The 25,844-nt window shown below is 42.2% G+C and overlaps 1 protein-coding gene across 1 annotated transcript in view; it reads left to right on the forward strand.

The window, feature by feature from the left end:
* LOC123773059 (nephrin) overlaps window positions 1–25,844 on the forward strand; it is a 62,941-nt gene that overhangs the window by 25,721 nt on the left and 11,376 nt on the right. The window contains exons 2-7 of the mRNA XM_069315548.1: window positions 7,983–8,115; window positions 12,705–12,913; window positions 13,979–14,089; window positions 21,592–21,795; window positions 22,598–22,755; window positions 25,454–25,601. Of these exons, the coding sequence (XP_069171649.1) occupies window positions 7,983–8,115; window positions 12,705–12,913; window positions 13,979–14,089; window positions 21,592–21,795; window positions 22,598–22,755; window positions 25,454–25,601 (963 nt within the window). The remainder of the gene's footprint in view (window positions 1–7,982; window positions 8,116–12,704; window positions 12,914–13,978; window positions 14,090–21,591; window positions 21,796–22,597; window positions 22,756–25,453; window positions 25,602–25,844) is intronic.

Here is a 25,844-nt window from a genome sequence, read left to right on the forward strand (position 1 = left end):
CGTCGCTACAACGGACAATTCAACTCCCACAATATATATAAACCCACACACAAAAATCACAGACGAGCGGCCGCTGTGTGCTAAATAAAGGAGCATTTACAAGTCTGACTGTGGGGGAATTATTTGGGACTCAACATTAAAAAACATGCTGCCCAGCGATATATTATTGATATTACTGTATGTCTGTCTTTATTATTTATATAATTATTATATTTGAATTATTATAATGATTGTTTATAAAACAAAATTATCATTTTTAACTTTTTTTGTTTGTACTGCTTCTGCTGATATTGCAATTATCCATATTATTGGTAATACTGATGTTATACATATTTATTTTTTATGCTATAGTCATTTTTATGTAATATTATTGTTATTTATCTAAAATCTTTCGAATATATTAATTGAATAAATTATTTAATTACATATTTTTTTAATTCTTTATCTTATTTATTTTTTCCAGACACTTAGGAGTAAATTGTAATGACTCTGACGAAAAAATTACATTCTTCATGCAGAGATAAGATACTTAAACATCTGGGGCGTGTGGTGACGAGAGAGAGAGAGAGAGAGAGAGAGAGAGAGAGAGAGAGAGAGAGAGAGAGAGAGAGAGAGAGAGAGAGAGAGAGAGAGAGAGAGAGAGTGAGAGAGAGAGAGAGAGAGAGAGAGAGAGAGAGAGAGAGAGAGAGAGAGAGAGAGAGAGAGAGAGAGAGAGAGAGAGAGAGAGAGAGAGAGAGAGAGAGAGAGAGAGAGAGAGAGAGAGAGAGAGAGAGAGAGAGAGAGAGAGAGAGAGAGAGAGAGAGAGAGAGAGAGAGAGAGAGAGAGAGAGTGTTAGGAATCTTGTTGACCTAATCGATAGGAGGGTGAATAGCCAGGTGGGAGGAAGGTGTGAAACACTATCATCAACACCACCACACTCATCATCGTCACTATTTTCACCACCATCACCAAAAATACCACCAACAACGTCACCCCCACCCCCACCACCACCCTTCACCATCTTCATCACTAAAAAGCACCATCCTCACCACCACCACCACCACCAACATCACCACCACACCTATCACATACCACAAACACCATCCCACCACCACTATCGTCATTACCACAACACCAATAATACTCCCACCATCACCAACACCAGCATTACCACCATCACGCCACCACCACTACCACCACCAACACAACCACCACCTTCACCTCTATCACCATCACACCATAACCATCCCATCACTAGAGCTATCATCACCGCCGCATTACTAATTATTTAATTAAAATATAAATAAAATGGTTCCAGTAATCCAGAGCAATTTCCCTCCCCACAAGAGGCAGTAACGAGGGCATGAATCACTCTCGTCGACCAGAGCCTCTATTATAACCATTATTATTATATAAACAACGCCATCATTACTGCAATATTCTATATTAACTCTTTTTTTTCCAAAATCTTAAGCGATGAAAATGCAGAAATTTATCTGAAAAACTCTTTTCAAATATATTTCGTATTTTTCTAATTGCTTCTATGTTTAGTTCTATTTTCAATTATATACTTTTTCGCTTGAATTTTATTTTTTCAAACTATTTAATATTGTATTATTATATATATATTTATTTGTTTAATATTCTCTCTCTAAATCGTTGATTTGGCTTATAACTTTTTCTCTAATTTTTAATTAGAGAAATAATTAGAGAAATTAATTATTAAAATAATTAATATGAGTATTATCATGCTAAATTTATGTCGAGGTTTTTGGGGGATAAATAGCGAAATCTAATGGGAGATGGATTCAGGAGAGAGAGAGAGAGAGAGGTCAGACGCCCACAGCTGGAGGTTCATGTATAGGGAGAGAGGCGCAGTTTATCATTTCCTGGACTTGATGAAAAATTACCCACATCTCCCTTAATGTGTCCACCAAATGTCCCTGAGAGACCTTACTTGTGTGCTGCTTGGGGGGAGCGTTGAGCCCCTTTGTGATGTGTGGAGCCCCTTTGTGATGTGTGGAGCCACTTTGTGATATGTGGAGCCCCTTTGTGATGTGTAGAACCACTTTGTGATGTGTGGAGCCACTTTGTGATGTGTGGAGCCACTTTGTGATGTGTGGAGCCACTTTGTGATGTATGGAGCCCCTTTGTGATATGTTGAGTCCCTTTTGTGATGTGTTGAGCCACATGTTGACATGCTGAGCCCTGCTCAAGAGGCCAAGTGGATCTAAACAAGGGGGGACCAGTTAACAATCACAAGGGGGTTCACCACCACCTACCACACTCCCCTGGTACCTGGACATTCCCGCAACAGCTATTGATTTTCATTCCACGTTTAAGGTGAATTGAAAAAATGGAGTATATATTCGTATTAAAATAAATTGCCTGAAGGTCTGCAATTCTTCAAACAATTAATCTAGATTGGATAACGCCATTCACACGAGCCAATCGCGGCTCTGCAATATCCCAAGGAAAATCAATTCTCGTATACGTATTTCTGAACTATACAAAAACGTCGTCTAGTGAGGGAACTCTCTGATAAAAGAAAAGACAGTTGCTCAAAATGTGAGGGAAATGCTGCTCCCTAAGTCAGAACAGAAGACAGTCGCCTCCAGTGCGAGATGGCCAAAACATAAATCAGAAATTCTGCCTCTGTATTTCAACTTTTTATATATATATATATATATATATATATATATATATATATATATATATATATATATATATATATATATATATATATATATTATACCATAAACGCAAAGATGGAGTCAGCCTGCAGCCATGGAGGAAAGGTAAACAGGTCGTGTGGGACTACACATGTGCGTCTACACTGGCTGAGACCTATCTACCTTACAGCACAGCTGAGGGAGGCGGGGCGGCCACCTTCAGGGAGACCCAGAAAACCAACAAGTACAGGGACTTAGAACGTTGTTACAGGTTCGTGCCGATAGGCTCTGAGACCACTGGGCGCCTGGGGTAAATGTGCACTTAAGGAGTGAGGAACTCGTTAGGGAAAACTAAGGACTCAAGAGCGGCTAGTTCCTGTTCCAGCGCCTCAGTGTCGGGGTCCAGAGAGGAAATGCGTGCTGTATCTTGGGCACGCACACTACATCTGAAGAGCTGGATGAGGTCTTCGAACAGTGATTGTTACATGTGTGTGTGTGTGTGTGTATTCTGTAAACTGTAACCCAATGTAAAAAATTACTAATAAAAAGAATAGGGGTGGTAGAAGATAATATTAAAGTGTTCAGTGAGAAGCCACAAGGTCTTTTCTGAATACTCTTTATTTTCTTCTTCGAGGCTATGGGTCCCTACAATTGCACCTCTATGTGGGTCAGACGGGGCTCGAAACATTGTGAAATGTGTTGTTTGGTGCCAGAAGAGTCAGGTGTGAAGGCCTGCAGAGGAGCCAGATACTTGTGTGGGAGAGTGGGAAGCTCCTGGACTATGGGGGCGGGAAGGCCGTGTGGTACCCAAGGGCAGCAGGGCAACATGTAGGGAACATGTGACGAGTGTTTCAGGTGAAATAGTGTGTTTCTCACTTTGTCTTGATGTTGCTTCATACTTACCGAGCGCCCGTGAGGTCTACAATGTACAGATCAGCTTCCATCACGCGATCAGCATCCTTAACATCTCCGCTGCTCTGTAATCATCTTACATCCCGGGTCCCATGACATCCATCTACAACTCATCAATAGTCTTCGTGTCACCTCTCATAAATACCAGGTTTAGTGGTCCATTTCTTCGGCGACTGTGTGTTGCTGCGCGCGATGCAGTCTGTTTATTTCCCAAAGTTCTTTCAGACTGGTGGAGACGGAGTTGTTGTGTGTGGTGGAGCACCTAACTGTGCTTCCAGGGGGTTGAGCTTCGGCTATGAGGACCAACCACTTGGGCTGGACGGTAGAGCGACGGTCTCGCTTCATGCAGGTCGGAGTTCAATCGCCGACCGTCCAAGTGGTTGGGGCAGCATTCCTTCACCCCACGTCCCATCCCAAATCCTTTATCCTGACCCCCTTCAGAGTGTTATATATTGGCGTAATGACTTGGCGCTTTCTCCTGATAGTTCCCCCCTTCAGCTATAAGGTACCGTTTCTCGACTGTTAATGACCTGGTGTGCAGGTTCCTGAGCCTATTGGTCTCCATCATCGCTACATTTCAAACTGCGTATAGAGTCTGCCTCCACCATATCCCTTCCTGACGTATTCCGCTTGTCCATTACTAGACACTAAAAATTATTTCTAATGTCTCTAGCTCATATGAGTATTCTATAACCCACCTGTGTCCGCTTGTGCGAGTACCAAGCCATAGTAAATAGTCTGTCATTATCTATCTCTTCTTCCCTGAGAATTTTAAATTTTGTAATTATGTCTCCACTTGCTCTTCTGTCTGCCAATGATGTGATGTTCAATTCAAGTAGTATTTCGTCGCAATACGTCATAGTTCTGGGACCAGTGTGGTAGAATGCCTTTGACCTTTCTCCAACTTCATCTTGTGCTTGTCTCTAGACTCCACGCCGTGTGTGTGTGTACTCATCTAGTTGTGCTTGTGGGGGTTGAGCTTTGGCTCTTTGGTCGCGGAGACATTTGTGTGTGTGTGTGTGTGTGTGTTTGCGCGCGCGTGTAAACAAAACACGCACATAGCGCGTGAGAATCCACATGAAAACATAATGTTAATGTGTTTACTTGTACCACAGACCAGTGCCGTTAACATTTGTGTGGCTGAATATACATGAATATTTACATAACACACTCACACATGCACACAAACATCAAAACAAACACGTCACAAACATTATCACTCGACTATAACAAGCAGCTGGTCACCCAACAACTATCATCATCAAGTTGCAACAATATTACCTCACTGTACACCAGTGAAAAAAAATATTGAAAACATGCTTCACCAAATAGGTAATTTGGGGCTGAATATTTACTATATCTCTGTATGGAAACTTGCCGCACCGAGTGATGTCAACGCTGAATTAATATTTTGGTTAAAGTCTTCATATTTACTAAATGTCCATTTACTATATAGTATTTTGAAAGTAATTAAAAAAAATGTAACATGAAAAGTCATCTCATATCTCAATACTAGTGCATGTAATATGATCTTTTTTTTTTAAGTAAATTGATACTGCGATCAATATCCACTAATTGCCCAACTGTTTGGTAAGGAGCAGTCAGCTGTTTATTGGATCAATTTGCTGTTATTAATCATGACAACAGTCATGTTTATCCTAAACAGCAATAATATCATTAATACTACTACTGCTATTTACACTACCACAACTGCTATTAAAAATAATAATAATAATAAAAATAATAATAATACAAATATTATTCCCAGTTCCTCTGTTCCCAGAAATGTTCATATTTCATAACTTCTCTCTATTACGAATTCATACAAGTACGTCAGCTGGACAAAGTAAATCTATAGTGGCATTTGAATAGTATATTTTCAAATATAATCTATATACCTTAAAACTGAGTGAGCATAACTTATACACACACACACATGACGGGAGTATGTGGACGAGTTCCCTACCTCTGGCTGCGGGGGGCGGGCTCCAGCTCCTGGGATTCGATTCCTAACCTTTGCTCGACTGATATGGTTGGTGCCTAAGCGCTCTCCTTCTTGTATTCATGGTCTTAGTACATATAGGTCATTGTACATATAAGTCATTGTACATGTGAGTCAGTGTATATATAAGTCATTGTACATGTGAGTCAGTGTACATATAAGTCATTGTACATGTGAGTCGGTGTATATATAAGTCATTGTACATGTGTCAGTGTATATATAAGTCATTGTACATATGAGTCATTGTACATATAAGTCATTGACTCCTCAACATCTCTCCTCAAGTAATTCTACATTGTTTTATTAAATCTCAGGTCCAATGTTCAGATTAATGATCTGGTCGTATGTTAAGGTCCCATGTTAGTAAGCAATTTTCAGGTCTCTATGAGTACTTTGCATGTCTGGGTCATGTTTCTCGGGACTTTCTTTAGTGACGTGACTTTTCTCTTCCTCTATTCGAGGTTAATGTGTTTCAGATGAGTCTGGTGTCAAGCATCTTTACTTATTCTTCCGAATTTGTATTTATATGTGTGTAGGTGTGCATGTGTATGTGCGTGTTTACTACTTGTGCCTGAAGGATCGTACCGTTAGCTCTGGGATCTCGCCGTCCTAACTATCGGATGACTAATGTACTGAATCTCGATCTAATTTCTTCTATCATGTCTACTACATATATTTCCCACACACACAGTTTTAAAACCAGTTGAGAGGCGGGACCAAAGAGCCAAAGCTCAATCCCCGCAAACACAACTAGGTGAATACACACACACACACACACACACACACCTAGGAAGCAGCTTAGTAACAGCTGTCTAACTCCCAGGTACCTATTTACTACTAGGTAACAGGGGCATGATCAAATTAATGATCAAAGCTATACGCATGTGTTCAAACAAATGGTCATAACACGCACACAGCACACGCAGAAATACACATACACAAAGCGCACACAGAAATACAAGCATACACAGCACACTTAAATACACACGTACAGCTCGCACAGAAATACACAAATACATTTCACATATAGAAATTTACACAGATAGCACACAAAGAAATACAGACACCCACAAATAGACTTAAAAAGGTAAAACTGGGTCCAAACTTAATTTTCACTTCAGAGATATAAATTAGCGTGATATATGTGATGGGTCCATGCACCTGTGCTGGCTAGGAAGGTCAAAATTGTGAGTGAAGGGACAGATAGACGCACTCACAGAGAGAGAGAGAGAGAGAGAGAGAGAGAGAGAGAGAGAGAGAGAGAGAGAGAGAGAGAGAGAGAGAGAGAGAGAGAGAGAGAGAGAGAGAGAGAGAAAGAGAGAGAGAGAGAGAGAGAGAGAGAGAGAGAGAGAGAGAGAGAGAGAGAGAGAGAGAGAGAGAGAGAGAGAGAGAGAGAGAGAGAGAGAGAGAGAGAGAGAGAGATCATAATATAAGTTAGAAAATACAAAATGCAGACAGACAATCTCAGAGCAATATTTATGATGAATTATCTACAACAAACCCGTATCAATATGTGTTAGGATTTACAAACTGGTTAAAAATAACGCTAACTTAAACTGACGAAACTCAGCCCAACCTAACCTACCCATAGTGACGATGGCACTGACGCTATGTTGGGTTAATGAGGCCCTCATTGATCATGAGAGCTGTGTGTGTGTTTTCACCTAGTTGTGCTTACGGGAGTTGAGCTTTGCCAGTAATCTACCCATCTACCTCCACTGAACTCAGCCGGTAGTCTACCTATCTACCTCCACTGAACTCTGTCAGTAATCTACCTCTACCGCCACTGTACTCAGTCGGTAATCTACCGCTCTAGCTAACCTGTCCTGAAATATGAACACCAACAAAATTTAACTTGTGGAGAACTGTTCATATTCGATTAAAATTGAGAGTAAAAATATTCGACTGTGCCGGTGTTGCCAATTAGGATATTATTGATGTCGAGTAAATTGCCTGTCAATACATTTCTTGACGGTCGAGTAGGTGCCCAGTCGAGCGAGACACCTCGCTTAAATCACCCGCTGCCAACACCTCACTTACAGATTCCAGTCATTCTGACCCGTTTTAAGAATATATTTTGGATGATACATTGGCTTCACTTTAATATTTATTGACTGTGGAAGGTGTGACCTGGGTAGGTGTGACCTGGGTAGATGTGACCTGGGGTAGATGTGACCTGGGTAGGTGTGACCTGGGTAGATGTGACCTGGGTTGATGTTGCCCGTGTAGCTGTGACCTGGGTAGCTGTGACCTGGGATGACCTGAGTAGGCATGACCTGAACAGCTGTGGTCAAACTTCACAATCGCAATAACCTATGAGAGGCCAGACCTGGTCCTCCTTAAGAACTTACATATAAGTGTGAGGGGCGACTGGTGCCAGCATGAGGTGACCTCCGTGTGTGTGTGTGTGTCCTCAGGTCCGTCGCTGGAGGCCGCTGCCATTGAGGGGGGCACGGTCCTCCTGCCCTGTGACGTCTCGCCCCCTACCCCTGGAGACTACCCCATCCTCGTCCTGGTCTACAATGGGGCGACAGGCATGCCCATTTACAGGTAGGTGGGTGGGTGAGTGTTTGGGGGTGGGGAGGGAGTGGGTGTGGGTGTGTGTGTGTACTATTTCGAAAAAATTTTAATATGTATTACTTAAATTAAATATTAATTCCTTTAATATCTCGTTCTGTTCTTTGTATTGCATTATAAAAATGTGTGCTGAGTTGACTTCAACGACTTCTTTATCTATACCTTATAGTTTATTTGCATTTTCAACACTTAAGAACTGAGTTCATTATATTCTGACTTCGCGTCTCTTGGCTCCCAAAGGTAGCTTATAAGCCTATTGTTTCACATTTAAAATGTTAAGTTTTATATGTCGCAATCATGTCTTCTATGAGGTCCTGTTCTCCTCGTCAGATGTGAAACAAATACTAATGCATATCACAAGAACTTATCAACTGTTTGTTTCAGGAAAAAGTTTCATATGGGTGCTGCATGCACAAGAGCTGGTCTTACCTAGGTTGTATATTACGTTCAGATGTCTTCTTTGTCTAAGTTCCTGAAAATCAGGCGGACGTTCACCTCTTTGGCGAGAATTGATGATGTTATTCTATAAATATGTTCCTCTGGTGTTTAATTTAGTGATATAACAACCGGAGATGTTATATGATATAGATGCCTCTCTGATATAGGAAGCTGTCTCACTGATTCTCAGTTCTCTTCATCTCCTCATGATCTTGGATTAATCTCAGTTTAGGTCCAGGAACAATTGTTCAGGCCACCTCTGGAGTACATCTATTTCTGTTTTGCTGTTTTCACGGCACTCCTTTACCACACACACTCTCCTCTACCACACACATCCTACTCATCCACACACACTCTCCTCTACCACACACACTCTCCTCTACTACACAAACCCTCCACTACCACACACACCCTCCTCTCTCCAATCCGTCTCTTGTCTGTGGCTAAGACGGTTCTTCTGGGCTTAAGTTCCTAATTATGGCTGACTTGGTTCAGTCTTTATGGTGTGTCCTGGGAAGGAGACTCTCCTTTATGGCAGCGTTGGTTTTACTGATGTGGAGTGATGAGGGTGATGAGGTAATGACGGGTTTATGAGGTGTGTGTGTGTGTGTGCGCGCGTGTACTCACCTAATTGTCCGTGCAGAATCGAGCTCCAGCTATTGGATCCCGCCTTTCTCGCCGCCGGTTGTCTATTGCAATGACTCCTGACCTATTTGCCTGTTATACTTACATTTAAAGTTATGGATGGAGTTTGTTCCTATAGCCTGCTCTTGAGTTTCCTGTTGGGTCGGCATACTCTAAAATTGGTCTCACGCAGGCGGTGTACAGCGATCTAAGTATTATCTGGTGCAATAGCTTCAGGAGAGGGTAGAAATAGCGTAAGCTACTCTATCCCCTTGAGATGTACTGTATTGTCTCAATAAACGTGCTTGAATAGCTTCAGTTTCGTCTAATGATGCATGTTGGTTCCTTTGATATTACTTCAGTATTTAGTAGGTTTCTCGTCTAGGGTTGCCTCCTCTTCTAGTGTTGGGATCTGTTCAGGGACAGTTGTGAACACTCATATAAAAGGGCATTTAGTTCCTCGCAAATTCCCAGTGTATTCACCTACACTTTATTCATTTTGTAGCCTTGTTACTTAATCGTTCACGTTCACTTTCCTTCCTAAGTGACTATGCAATAGTCGTTTCCTTGCTTTGGAAGCAATATCATTTTCATAGTTTCTCTCTCCTTTCGTTCCAAGCCCTGTTGCATCTATTCCGGTTGTCTCCTGTGTGTGTGCGTGTTCTCGCGGCCTTACAATAAAATAGCTCTACCTGACATCCTTGTGGCTCATTTGCATGTCTAGCTTCTACGCTGTCCTCACTTTATGTTGCTGCTTAAGTTACATGTTTTGCCTCTATTTACTGTGTCACTAGTGCTACATATTGTGTTGGTATCGTGTTCCCTTTTTAGAATACATGCGCGACCCTGGAAATACATATGGCCGAGTCTATCTAGATATGTACTCACACTCATTCATTAACACAGATGGACGATTTACAAACTAAGAGTCTGACAGAGAATGAAAGAAATACAGACTGACATTAGAACATAGAAATAAATTCACTGAGTGAAAGAAGAATAGATGCACACAAATATATATATATATATAAATATATATATATATAAATATATATATATATATATATATATATATATATATATATATATATATATATATATATATATATATATATATATATATATTAACTGATTGCCAAAAATAGAAACATAATTATATTGACATGAAACTATATAGACCAAGACAGAGAGACAAACTGACTGATAGACAGAAAGACAGATAGACAGACAAGCACATGTAGAATAAATCACAACACTAAATAGTCGGCCAAAGCTGAGAGCAGCGCCTGCTGCACCCGCTCCACCTCCTGGAAATATTACACTTCTTCCTTCAAAATTAAATTAAAGAGGAGCGTAGTCGTGGTCTCCTGTGTGTTTTAAACCCGCAAAGAGTTCCCAGGGCCATTTAAGATGTCTATCAACTCCAATGACAGCCTGCAACAACGGTGGTTCGGTAGTTTGGTCACGCGTAACGACTCTGTCAGAAATTGCAAGGGGAAAGGTGCAGTTGAAGTGGAGATTGCAAGGGCTTCACAATGTAGGTTGAGTAGGTGGTGTTGGTGGTGATGGTGGTGGAGGTGACTGTGTTGGTGGTGAAAGTGGCGATGGTGTTGCTGATGGTGGTAGTGATGGAGGTGGTGTTTGTGGTAGTCGTAGTGATGTTGGTGGTGGAGGTGGTGATGTTGGTGATGATGGTGGTGGTGGTGACGTTAGTACTGGAGATGGTGGTAGTATTTACCCATCAATGAATACGGGGGAAGTGAGGTTTAGCTCACTATACCCAGCCTACTTGCCTTGTTATACCTGTTGCGACATAATTGTAATGTTCTGACGTTCGAATTCTTCGTAAAGTCTGGCTTAAAGTTGTGAAGGGAGGTGGCTTCCACAACTTCTTTCAGTGCGGTCCACTCTTGGACCATCCACACAGGGTACGAAAATTTCCTTACGATTCTTCGAATCATTTGCATTCCCAACTTTCACTTGTCCAATCGTCATATTTTCTCTCACTTTAAAGAGGCGGTCCTTGTCCACCTTGTCAATTCCCCTCAGTACCTTGTATGTTGTGATCATGTCCCCTCAGTTTCTTCTCTCCTCCTGGGATGTGAGGTCTAGTTTCCTTAATCTATCCTCACAGATCAGCCCTCTAAGCTCTGGCACTAATCTTATTACAAACCTTTGTTCTTTTTTAAATTATGGTTTTATGCTTCATAATGTGTGGATTCTAGGCCGATGCTGCATATTGAAATATAGGTTTAACGAAGACTGTAGATTGCCTTGAAAGAGCTTTGGTTTAGATTTCTAAACGACGGTCTAATGTTTGCCAGCGTCCCATATGCTGCCAATGGTACCCTGTTTATGTGTGTCTCTGGAGACAGTGTGGGAATTATATCTACGCCATGAGGGGTGGTGGTGGTGACACCTGAGCACTCTCCACCACCATGAGGGGTGATGGTGGTGACACCTGAGCACCCTCCACCACCATGGTGGGTGGTGGTGGAGACACCTGAGCACTCTCCACCTTCCCACCACTTCTCCTATTTATAGCTGGAGTGTTTGTGTGTACTCACCTACATGTGCACACCTAGACGTGCTTGAAGGGTCGAGCGCCAGTTTCTAGCCCCGCCTTTCCAACATTTTATTTCACGCAATGATTCATCTATAGCTTTTGTTATAGTAATTTTAACATTTAACATCTTGGTTAAAGACCAGTAGCCTTTTTCAGACCACCTCCAATGTCTTATTCACTTTGTAGGATATCACAGTCCACCTTTGTTCTGGTTATCTTCCTTAGTGTGTACAGATAGCAAACACTGATATAAAGGAGTCAGTTTCCTCTGTCGAGTCGTTGATGCTTGGAATAAGACGGAGCCCTTAGTACCGCCCCTTGAGGTACTCCACTCGTTCTCTCTCTTCACTGATCTCTCCGCCCTCATTATAACACGACGGTCTCACTTTAAAGAGGCGGTCCTTGTCCACCTTGTCAATTGCCCTCAGTACCTTGTATGTTGCGATTATGTCTCCTCTGTCCCCTTTCTTCTTCCTCAGAGGTACTCCCTCACTTATGTTAAGACTCTCCGAGACACCAGCCTGGTTCTCTACCTTGAAAATATAGACATTTGTGATTTACTGTTAGTTGATTTATGTCACTTGTTTAAAAACTTGAAAATTTGTGCCAAGTTCCTTGTCTGTAAATTTCTTCACATCCAGTTTTTCAGAAAGTTTTCTTTCTTGTAATCTCTCTCTCTCTCTCTGCCCAACCACTTTGGCTGGACGGTAGAGCGACGGTCTTGCTTCATGCAGGTCGACGTTCAATCCCCAACCGTCCAAGTGGTTGGCCACTATACCTTCCCTCCCATCGCAAACCCTTATCCTGACCCCTTTCCAAGTGCTATATAGTCGTAATGGCTTGTCGCTTTCCCCCCTCATAGTTCCCTTCCCTTCTCCCTCTCTCTCTCGCTCTCTCTCTCTCGGACCAACCTTTCCATGCATCTCCCTAACAGCATCGACGCCCGCTCGGGGCCAGAGAAGCGGTCCGAGCACTGGTCTGACCTGGGCGGCCGAGCGCACTTCAGGATGACCCCCTCGGCCGCCTCTCCGTCTGGTCTGGTCCTGAGCCACGTCACCCCCGCCGACCAGGGACTCTACCGCTGTCGGGTCGACTTCGTAGCTTCCCCGACCAGGAACGTTGGTGTCGAGCTGCGGGTTGTAGGTGAGTGCTGAGCGAGGGTTAGGAAGGGAGGGTTTAGGATAAATGGGGGAGATGGACGGGAGGAGATAATGGAGAAATAGAAGGAGGAATAGATAGGCATAATGTTGGGAGATAAAATGAGATTGTGCCATCTCGTTAAATCAAGTCAGCTGTCGGTTATTGCATTATTTTTGCAGCTGAACAATTCTAATGCTTTAAAGACTAGTGTTGATTTAATTATTATTATCTTTATTAATAACAATTATAGTATTGTGTATAATAATAATAGTAATGCTAAAAATAGTATTACTACTACTACTAATAATAATAATAATAATAATGAGCCAGACGAGCAAGTATTCACTAATAAGAGAGAGCGTGGTGAGACAGCATCAGTTATTCATCATGAATGACTCCTGTATCGCTAGACACTTGGTCACTGTTTATTGTTCAGGCACATCTCAAGACCTGCAGGTGTAGGCTGTCGTGTGTACTGAAGGGTGTGTGTGTACTGGAGGGCGACCCCTATAAGGTGTTGCCACATAAATTATTTGTTCATGTTTAGTATATATTGTATTATTGTTGTTAAATAAATCAAAAGCAAAATATGAGAGCACTTCCATCCTTGGGGAGAATAATCTACTATTCAATTGGTAATATTGCAGTGTTTATCAAATTATTTGTACAAATAATTATGTACCTATGATATATATATTTCAGGCAGCCAAATAAATTTTGAATTGTTGATAAATAGTGCAACAATTTACAATATATATGTAATCCCCTGAAAACGAGTCTATAATACAAATAATTCACACTCTCAATATATATATAATTTTCCAAAATGTCAGTTCATTCATCAATTCAATTTCTCAATTTCTTTCTTTATTATGCACCCCATACCCATCCCGTGGGCGGTGGTGTAAAGGATTACAGAGGCACATAATCGGTTCAGGAACTGAACCCTCTAGTCCATTCATCATATAATCTATAAGTCACCAATGTCATTGATAATTCACGAAATAAATAAATTTAAACTATGTACTAATAATTCAATAAATATTCACCTTCATATTTGACATGCAGATCCCCCTCGTCACCTGGTTATCCTGGACGTCTCGGGTCGCCAGGTGAACGGACTCATTGGTCCCTACCCTCTCGGGGACACGCTCTCTCTCACCTGTCAAGTCACGGCTGGTAAGTCCCTCTCTCTCTCTCACCTGTCAGGTCATGGTAGGTAAGTCCCTCCCTCACCTGTCAAGTTGCGACAGGTTAGTCCCTCCCTCACCTGTCAAGCCATACCATGTAAGTCTCTCTCACAATCCGGATTACCGGTCAAGTTGCCTCAGAACGGAACCACCCTCCCTTCCTCTTTATAATTGTTATGCTAAATAAGGAAATGAATTATTACAAAAATCTTAATTAATTTCTAATGAACAAGGAAGACCAAACGCATTTTTAAATTAAATGTTGGTAATGTAAACAAATTTAATATAATATCAGCCAATTATTTACAAATTATACGTCGTTCTTACAGTAAATAACACGAAATGAATTTGTGTTATAATATATTTGTCAGCGTAATATTATTTGCGTAATTATTTGTCATTCGTAATATTAACGAATGCGGTGTTGAGCATCATCATGCTGAGCGACATCACGGGGTGTATTCGTGACACTGTATTCACCTAGTTGTGCATGCGGGGATTGAGCTCTGGCTCTTTCGGCCCCCCTCTCAACTGTCAATCATTTTTTTCACACACATACACCCAGGAAACAGCCCGTAACAGCTGTGTAACTCCCAGGTATCTATTTACTGCTAGGGGAACATGGGCAATTAGGGTGAAAAAAACTATGCCCCATTTGTTTCCGCCATCGCCGGGGATCGAACCCCAGACCCTGGGATTACGAGTCCCGAGCGCTCTGTACTCACCCACCAGACCCCTAAACTGTGGTCAGCGTGTTGTGCACCAAGGCGCCCGTTGTGGAGAATGCTGCACGAGTGGCAGTCGCGTGACTGATTATGTCAGTAAATGAAGAGTTTAACAACTAGAAGCCACTGACAACCTGGCAGGCTGACCAAGATACACACACACACACACACACACACACACACACACACACACACACACACACACACACACACACACACACACACAAGAAGCAGAGAGTTACAGTAAGGGGTGAACAGTACTGAACAAACACAACTACACAAGTCACACTGAGTGTGGAGAACTCCCAACATAAAGGAACAAGGAGGATGACCGCAAGGATGACTCCTGGGACCTACACTAGTTAGTCCTCGTCAACATCAATGATCCAACCATCGAGGCAGAGTCCCACAACAAGTTCAGGGTTGACGCACACCTAATACAAAAATAGTAGGAAAAGGGGAATGGTAAACAATTAAGAGGTTCTAGTTCTTGAACCTGTAGCGATGGTGCGAGACATTTCTACAGGAATTCAATACCAGAAAGTGCAAAGTAAAATGAAAAAGAGGGGATAGGATGCCAACAGGACGATATGCAATAAAGGGGAAACACTTCCATTAAACATCGAGGAGACATATCAGGGGGACCAGGACCAGGTGACACATTCCAGGCACCAGGACCAGGTGACACATTCCAGGCACCAGGACCAGGTGACACATTCCAGGCACTAGGACCAGGTGACACATTCCAGGCACCAGGACCAGGTGACACATTCCAGGCACCAGGACCAGGTGACACATTCCAGGCACCAGGACCAGGTGACACATTCCAGGCACCAGGACCAGGTGACACATTCCAGGCACCAGGACCAGGTGACACATTCCAGGCACCAGGACCAGGTGACACATTCCAGGCACCAGGACCAGGTGACACATTCCAGGCACCAGGACCAGGTGACACATTCCAGGACCAGGTGACACATTCCAGGCACCAGGACGAAGGGGACACATGGGGACAGGGCAGGACGAGGGGACACATGGGGACAGAGCAGGACGAGGGGACACATGGGGGGGAACCAGATGATGAGACACATGAAGGGAACCAGAATAAAGAGACACGTGGAAGAGACCAGGACGAGGGAAGACATATAGGAGCGACCAAGGGGACAGGGACACATGACTAAAAAGTACATATATAAGAACATTTCCACCATCAGAACGTTAAGTTGTTGAATGGTCTAACAAGTGAGAGTCTGGATTCAGAAGATGAAGAACAATTTCCGCAAGAACACTCAAGATAAAACCCGTCCTGCAGACTTACAAGACAGACAACAGACATCAAACGAGGCAGACATCATGGTGACTGACAGGCAGATGGAAAGTGAGGCTGCTGCCTTCAGCTCTATTCAATACCCGTTGCACGAGTGGCGTTTGATCCGCTTCAAAAATTATTTATACAGTCTTTCTTCTACACTACTCTTGGGTATATGAGCAGGTATATATATATATATATATATATATATATATATATATATATATATATATATATATATATATATATATATATATATATAAAGTTTGTGAGGGTACCACCTCTGGTGCCAATGTGGGGACCCATAGCCTCGGAGAAGAAAATAAAAAGTATTCAGAGGAGACCTTGTGGTTTCTCACTGAACACTAATATTATCTTCTCCTACCACCCCCATTCTTTTGTATGTACACGTATATATTTACTTTATTTGAACTTTGTTACAAAAAAGGAGTGTCCCCATATATATATATATATATATATATATATATATATATATATATATATATATATACATTATATATATATATAATGTATATATATATATATATATACATTATATATATATATATATATATATATATATATATATATATATATATATATATATATATATATATATATATAATATGAATATTACATTTCAAATAACAAGTGTGAGAGAAAGAGACAGACAGACAGCATTGAATAAGAAAATGATTTGAGAGGAAATAAGGTTTCGACGTACACGTTGTAAACATTGGGTCTGTAAGTAATTTGGATTATCAGAAGCCAAAATGGTGCTGATTTTCTATTGTTTAGCCTTGTTAGTCACGCGAGCAGGAGTCCTGACGTCATCTAGTGAAGGGGGAATGAGGAGGGCAGGAACAGGAGAGTAATACAAGATGAAGATAAAAATGTGAGACATAAGAAGAAGCAGAAGAGTAAGTGAGAGTAAAAGATGAATTACAGGAGTATCTGATAAACCAGTTACTGAAAAGAATCTAAGAATAACAATTTGTAAGGGTCTAAAAGAAAAAAGTAGCAATGCATACATTGTTCAACTAGACTAATGTGGTACTAGAAGATGAATATTGTGAAGTTTGTAATAAAAGCTCCTATGTTATGGTTCAAGTGTTCCTCTCTATGTGAGACAGGTACACATGTCTCACATAGACAGGTACACATGTCTATGTTTGGCTGCGTCACCCAGACCCCTTGGGTGACGCAGCACAGTGCCTGCACTCTACTGTAGAGTCCTCGTGAACTCTGCAAAGTTCTCAAAGAAGAATGACTTAGCAATTCTATAAACATTTGCTTAGTCCCGCGAAAGAAGACAACACTAATTTACTCTCGCTTGAAAGAAGGGACAAAAATAAAGTGTGTGATACAATACATAGATACAAGTACAAAGATACAAGTTCATAGATACAAAGATTTATCAAGGGAAGTGAAAATAGGGCTAATAATTTATTCTCAAAATAGAGGCCTGAATGATGATTTCGAGGAGAATAAGAGTTTGTTTAAAAATTAAAGAGACAAACTTTGTTTCATGGTAAAGGGGTGGAGAGCTGTGGGATAGGGTAGCAAGCCACATCACAAAAGCGACATCACTGGAAAGTTTCCAGCATCAGTTGGACAGAATAGTGAGTCGTTGGATATCAGCAACAACTTTCTGACTAGTGATGATTTGCCTGCTTCAGATTTATGTTCTAATGTTCTCAGGAGGAGGAGAAGAGCAGGAGCAACAGCAGGAGGTGAAGCAGGAGCAACAGCAGGAAGAGGAGAAGAAGCAGGAGCAACAGCAGGAGGAGGAGAAGGAGAAGCAGGAGCAACAACAGCAGCAGCAGCAGGAGGAGGAGACAAAGAAGCAGCAGAAGAGATAAGAGCAAGAGGGGGAGAAGCCGAATAATATGAGGATTAAACATGCAACATTTGTGCTGAATTTAGTTTCTTATTTACATCACTTTATAAATTATATAAAAACAAATTATTTAACTTATTGCCGGAGAATATTGCAGAAATTCTTTTCACAATTATATTGACCAAAGGAAATAAGTAAAACAAAAACAATTATTAGAAATAACGTTAATAAATCACAAAATATATTGCTGTGGGGAACATCCAATAGATGTCAACACAAGCCACGACGCGGTTAGGAGCGGCTAGGAGCAGCTAGGAGCGACTAGGAGCGGCTAGTAGCGGTCTCTGGGCGACTATTTTGAACTTGGTGGATACTGGGTCCTCCCGGTGCCTGAGCCGCCACCAACTTCATTCTCCTTGTAATGGAAGCAATCGGACCTAACCCCATTCCCCTCCCACCTACCCCATGCTAGTCACCATGCAAAGCTGGACGAGGCTAGCCCTAGGCGTCTGGCCTCCAGCCTCACACTAACTTGTACACAGACATCTTCCTTTTATAGATAGAGATGAGATTAACCGTAAACAAAGACAATTTAATTTTACCCAATGCAGAGTGCCAACACATCGTGGCTAGCACAAACAACCCACACACGTGACTTGAAATGACAGGAACGACGACGTGTCGCTCAGTTTTGGACCCAAATACAAAAAAAAGACTGATGCAGGAACAGGTATTTCAAATATTATTTCCTTTTTGGCTCAATCATTATTTTAAAATCTCGATCATTATACAACTCAATTACATTATTTTTTTATTCCTCATGATATTTCCCATCATTGTTCTCTTAGATTTTAAAAACTGATTTGTTATAAGTGTATAAGGGAGAGTGTTGTTGATAATATGGAAATGGGTGTTGTTCTGGAAGAGGAAATGGAAGGTGTTGTTCTGGAAATCTGGAGGCAAAGAAGGATGGAGAAAGTATTTGGTGGTGCAGTGAAGGAGTGTGCAGTGCAAATGTTGCCGCAGCCGAGGTGAAGGCTCGTTTGTTGTGGGGGGGGGGTGTGCTGGGAGGGGGTGGGGGGTAGCGGATAGGGATGAGCGATATGGGGATCGAGTCGTGGGGAGGGAGGCTGGTAGGGGAGTGGGGGATGAATGCCTGGGAGGGGTGATGGAGGGAAAGAAGTTAATAGAGGAGGAGGAGGGATGAAAAGGGGGAGGTTACCTTGAGGTGCTTCCGGGGCTTAGCGTCCCCGCGGCCCGGTCGTCGACCAGGCCTCCTCACCAGGGAAGGGGGAAAGAGACGAGACAGCATGACGAAGAAAAGAGGAACCCAAAGGAGATATTATAACATAATACACAGAAATTACAAAATAAACAAAGATAATTAATCCAGTCAAAGAAAATACGAGTGTGAAGCAACACTTGGAAACTTAGTGAACGCTTGAGCAAAGGTGCTTTAAGGAAGCACTCATTCAGTGTACGAGTAGTAAACACGCCGAGTGAACTGGACTAAACACGTCGAGTGAACTGGACTAAACACGTCGAGTGAACTGGACTGAACACGTCGAGTGAACTGGACTGAACATGTCGAGTGAACTGGTCTGAATACGTCGAGTGAACTGGACTGAATATGTCGAGTGAACTGGTCTGAATACGTCGAGTGAACTGGACTGAACATGTCGAGTGAACTGGACTGAACATGTCGAATAAACTAGACGGAACACGTCGAATGAACTGGACTTAACAGGATGAGAAGAGCCCCAGCGAGATGGAGAAGACCCAACATGATGCAGAAAGCCAAACAAGAGGGAACAATTCCGGGAAGCTAGAGACGGGCAAGATGGAGGAGACCCAGCAAGATGGAAGAGACCCAGCAAGATGGAGGATGATGGTGCATGGCGTGAGGGAGAGGTCGTAGCAGGTGGCAGCTAGAGCCCCATGCAGCTACATATATATGTCAGATTTCTTTATCCACCTCAGCTGTGCTCGACCCATGGATTGGCAAGGAGAGAGAGAGAGACAGATACAGAGAGAGAGAGAGGGGGGGGTGGAGAAACAGAAGGGGTAAACAACACAGACATATCAGAATTTCAGGCAGGAAGGAGCAGTCGGAGTTTATGATCACATGCTTTTTCACTCCTGGAGTCCAATCACTCATTCCTTGTCCCGTTTTCTCTGGGATATTGCCTCTTTTTAGTCTTCGTCTTTTCATGCTCATTCTGTTATTTATTTATTACTTATCGTTCCTCTTTCCACTACATAAAACATCATTGAGGTCTCAGCATTTTACACAACTTTTAAGTCCGGTTATAAATGTGTTTTCTTGCCAAAGACGTCTTCCAGAAGCAGAACTCCGGTTCTTGCTGTCCAAGATGCCTACAAGGCTTCGTCACGGGTCCTTCTTTATCATAAACTCCAGCAAGTGGTACATAATAGTTCCTTCCGCCTCATAAACTCCTGTGAGTACTACATCATGGTCCCACCTTGGTCACTAGCATCTACGAGAGCTACATCATGGTCCCACCTTGGTCACTAGCATCTACGAGAGCTACATCATAGTCCCACCTTGGTCACTAACATCTACGAGAGCTACATCATGGTCCCACCTTGGTCACTATCATCTACGTGAGAGCTACATCATAGTCCCACCTTGGTCACTAACATCTACGAGAGCTACATCATGGTCCCACCTTGGTCACTAACATCTACGAGAGCTACATCATGGTCCCACCGTGGTCACTAACATCTACGTGAGCTACATCATGGTCCCACCTTGGTCACTAACATCTACGAGCTACATCATGGCCCCACCTTGGTCACTAACATCTACGAGAACTACATCATGGCCCCTCGAGGAGCAGCCTTCATCCATAATTTTCATGAATTCGCTATTTAACCCAGAGAAGGTCTTAAGCTATATAAGATCTCAGCTCTGGGGCTCCGCCTTTAATGATGAATGCTTTGGATCAGGTTTAATGGGCGCATATAGCCTGTTCTTTACACGGAAAATGGCGGATAATTCAGCTGTTAATCTATATAAATAAATTTAAATCTGTGCTTTTCTCCTATATATTCAAACACTGATGAACAAAATTCACCCAAACTTTCAAATTTTAAATTTTTCAAATTATAATGCAATGTGTTAGACTGTATTGTTTTTTATGTGTTTTGCTTTTTATTGTATTATACCGTATTGTAATAAGTGGTGTTGTATTGTGGTGTGCTGTATTGGGTAGTTAATATTATATTGTGTTTATTAATTTCTTTGTATTCTGCTTTGTTCGTATTGAACTGGATTTGTTTTTGTACTGAATTTATTTTTATTGTTCTGTGTTCTCTTGCATTATACTGTATTTTCGTTTATTGTATTTCCTTGTGTTGCATTGTATTTCTTTGTATTTTATTTTTCACTATTTCCCCGTTTTGTACTGTATTTCCTTGTACTGAACAGGATATCCTTGTAATGTATTATATTTCCCTAAATTGTACTGTATTTCCCCGCACTGTACTATATTTACATGTACTGTGCTTTATTTTGGTCACTGTATTGCGTTCTTGTTCACTTTATTTTACTGTATTGTTTAGTATTTCAGTCGGATTTCCATGTATCACACCAGGATCTCCACGACCCGAGGTGACCTGGTGGCACGAAGGGTCACTGCTGGACGGCGTGGTGGACGAGGTCAGAGGTCAGGTCACTCATAACCTGCTGACCTTGCCCAACCTGACCAGGCAGCACCTGCACCGGGTCTTGACCTGTCGAGCAAGCAACTCCAACCTAACTGCCCCTCTTGCTGCCTCCGTGACCCTCGATATGACCTGTAAGTACCAGTATGTGCGCCTAGTATAGTTTAGGTTACTAACCCATGTATTAGGTCAGGTCACAGGTCATATTACAGGCTCATATAGGTCATAAGTGTGAGTGAGTTAGGTTGGGTAAAAATAGGAACTTCCTTGAATTGGCCAATTGCCCTTCTGCCGTTTCCTCGAGATGTTTACATTTTCTTATCAAATTGGTATCCATCGTTTCATGTTAAATTTTGTGTTAATATATTTACTACCCCCATTAATATCTCCTTTGTTATATATTTCGTCCATTTGTACACCAGTGTTTTGTTCCCTAGTCTGTAATGTATGTAGTCATTACGCCTGTAATGTAACCCGTTATCCGGTCCGTTATCTGGACTAATATGACCTGTAACATGACCTGCAGTGGGATCAATAATGTTACCTGTAACGTGACTAATTTTTCCTGCAGTACGTCCTGTAATTTGACCTGTAATGTCATTAATTTTCCACGTAATATACGGCCTGTAATGAGACCTGTGGAATGATGACCTGTAATGTGACCTGTAACATAAAAACCGACAATTTCCAGGTGAATATAATGTTATAGTTTGTTAAACCTTCCTCAGAGGTATTCCAGCTTCCTCGCGTTCGGCTTACCTCTTTCTTTGTCTGTCTCTCTTTCATTATATTGTCCTTTCTCTCACTTCGCCCTCTCCCTATCCCATTTTTCCCACTCGCTCTCCCTTTCTAACTTTCCCTTTCTCCCACTCTTTTTCCCACTCCCTCCCGCTCTCACCATCTCTCTCTCTCTCTCTCTCTCTCTCTCTCCCACAGTCCCCCCACTGGAGGTGCGACTAGTGGGGAACAACACGGCCGTGAGGGAAGGGGGGCTGTACCCCCTGGTGTGTGAGGCCACTGGGTCCCGACCTCCAGCTAACCTCACCTGGTGGATCAACGGAGTCCTAACCTCCACCACCTCCACCAGTATGCAGGTGAGTTCTGCCTCTCTCTTGTCTCTAGCTGTGCCACTCTCTAATGCAGAGAAAGTCGCTCATGGCGGTCGATCCGTCGTGTCCAGTAGAATTCATTCTCTCTCTCTGGCTCTCTCTCTCTCTCTCTCTCTCTCTCTCTCTCTCTCTCTCTCTCTCTCTCTCTCTCTCTCTCTCTCTCTCTCTCTCTCTCTCCCTCCCTCCCTCCCTCCCTCCCTCCCTCCCTCCCTCTCTCTCTCTCTCTCTCTCTCTCTCTCTCTCTCTCTCTCTCTCTCTCTCTCTCCCTTCCTCCCTCCCTTCCTCCCTCCCTCCCTCCCTCCCTCCCTCCCTCCCTCCCTCCCTCCCTCCCTCCCTCCCTCCCTCCCTCTCTCCCTCTCTCTCTCTCTCTCTCTCTCTCTCTCTCTCTCTCTCTCTCTCTCTACTTCCCCGCCCGTCCACAAATATTTATGCACCAGGGAACAAGCCACTTCCAATCATTGTCCGCACCAACACGGGACCTCCATTAAACATTACAGTTTTGAGCATAATGAAGTCTTGAGAAATCAAAAATTAAAAAAACTGTATATAAAATAATTCGTTTACTCTTATTGCTCTCTGTGCATATATTTGATATTTAATTTCTGGTATTTTGAAGTTTATGGTTCTTGTGTGTTTAGAATTTTTATGAAGCTATTGATATTTAAGTGTATTTGAATGGGTGTGAACTTGCTTTAATATTCTCAGATGTTTTATCAGAGTTGGTCTTCAGCTCTAGACCCGCATTCCCAACATTTCTCAGATTAATGCAACAGCTCAATTCCCCTGTTTTTTTTCTGATATTTATATTTAAAGTTGTGTAGAGAGTTAGTTCATCTAATTATTCTTTTAAGCAAATCTACCTGTTGACACCTTAATGTCCTTACAGTGAACAATTTTCTGACATCCCTGCGCGCGCGTGTGTGTGTGTGTGTGTGTACTTACCTAGTTGTGCTTGCGGGGGTTGAGCTCTGGCTCTTTGGTCCCGCCTCTCAACTGTCAATCAACTAATGTACAGGTTCCATTGCCTACTGAGCTCTATCATATCTTCTGTGTGTGTGTGTGTGTGTGTGTGTGTTTTAAGCTCAGTCTTCTGGGATCTGGGTCCTATTATCAAGCAATCTGGTCTGGTGAAATGGTTTCCAACCATCTTGTGTATTTTTTCTATATACATCAGAAGAATTTAATGGCGAATATCTGCCGTATGTTTCTTTCCTCTAGCTCACCCTTCTGGCCTCCAGTACCTCCTCTTGGCCTCCAGTTGCACCTTGTGGTCTCCGGTACTCATTCCTTTAGCCCTTCCTTTGCTTCTCATAAACTGAATATATTCTTCTGTACATTCTTGTATGTGACCTGAGTCCACCTATGTAGTGTCTGTCTGCTTCCATCATCACTAGTCACGCCGTTGTTGAGGTAGAGGCAGTATTAATAGTCCTTTCTCTGCTGATGGCCTCCAGTACCATCGGCAGAGAAACCTCCAGTACTATCATCATCTACTCCGTGATGGTCTACACTGCTGAGGCTGTGCAAGTTTCTGTAAATTTATGCATTTCTTTAGATTTCTGAGTCAAATTATGTTATTCATAATTTACTTTATTTTATTATGTGTCTAATAATGTTACAATTCAAGAAATTATTTTAATTTGTTCCACTTATAATCATGATATAATGAACGTTCTTTAATTTTACTAAGCAGCATATAATTATAATTATCAGTATTTGATAATTAATATAAAGATATCTCTAGTAAAAGTTTTTTAATTTATATAAATGACAGTCTTCTAATGATAGGAATCTATTGATAGTCTTCATTCACTTATGAATGAAAACTATCAATAGAATCCATCTCAACTCGGTAATATTTAAACGACTTCTTGTTTGATTTCTGAAGGTTGTTCGAAAGTTTGGTGGCGCACGTTATCCTGGTTATGTTTCTTGTGATATATTGGTGAGGTGTCCACCCGATGGGTCTCTTCTCTTGACGAATTAATGACCTGCCTTCCCACCACAGCTGTTTCCCTCATGAGATACCTTCCTTGTCATCAAAGATGCCTTCTCCCTCGGAGCTGCCTTTTCCTCAGAGCCATCTCCTATCCATCTCACCTTGCCCTCAGCCCTGCCTCGTCTCCAGAGCTGACTTCCCCTCAGAGATGCTCTCCCCCTCTGAGTTACCGCCTCCCATTTAGAGTTGCTTTCACTTCCGAGCAGCCCCGTCTCAGACTACTGTTTCTCGGGTCACTTGCGAGGCACATAACCATTCCCTTCACCTGGGCTGTAGGACACTCGAACCATGGACCCCACGTGTGTGAGGCCGAAGCTGACCGAGATAACCATTGCCTTATATTTACAAAGTGTTTAGTGAACACCTGTGCCTCATCTAGGTGTGCCACCACTCTTTGTTTCCCTCATTTTCCCCTAATTTTTCTTGTCATTCTTATTCTCATGCTCAAGAACATTTATCAAATTGTTCTATTTTGGCTGGACCTCAAACGGCAAATAATTGTAACCCGCAACAGATAATCTCTGATGAACGTGAGATGTCCTTCTCATGTATGTCAAAGTCAACACTTTACAACAGAAATATCAATATTTGTTATTTATTTCCTTATATTGAAAGTTGGCTTAAAGTGGTGAGTCAAATGTTCAGTATGTAAAGGGGATGTTGAAGCAGCCTCGGGTGTGACAGGTGCTGCAGAAGGGCAACGTGAGCAGGTCGACGCTGCAACTCTCCCCCAGCAGGAGGCAGGACGGAGCCGTCGTCTCCTGCAGAGCTGAGAACCCCAGGGTGCAGGCAGCCTCCGCTCTAGAGGACTCTCGCAAGCTCCTGGTTTATTGTGAGTCTCTCCACGCCTCTTCAAAATGTTTTATTTACCCTTTTATGTTGCTTAATTGTGTTTAACATCCTTCCCTCACACTCACACTCCCCCCATATATATTCTTTCTCTCTCTCTCTCTCTCTCTTCTCCAAGTGTCATCACACCGCATTACATTTTGTCTTCAATTTCTCTCTTACAATATGAATTTAGTGATTGCATATTTGAACATATATATTGGCATAGTCTAAATCTATTTGATGT

Source organism: Procambarus clarkii, chromosome 81 (genome assembly GCF_040958095.1).
Source record: "Procambarus clarkii isolate CNS0578487 chromosome 81, FALCON_Pclarkii_2.0, whole genome shotgun sequence".
NCBI classification, from domain to species: Eukaryota; Metazoa; Arthropoda; class Malacostraca; order Decapoda; family Cambaridae; genus Procambarus; species Procambarus clarkii.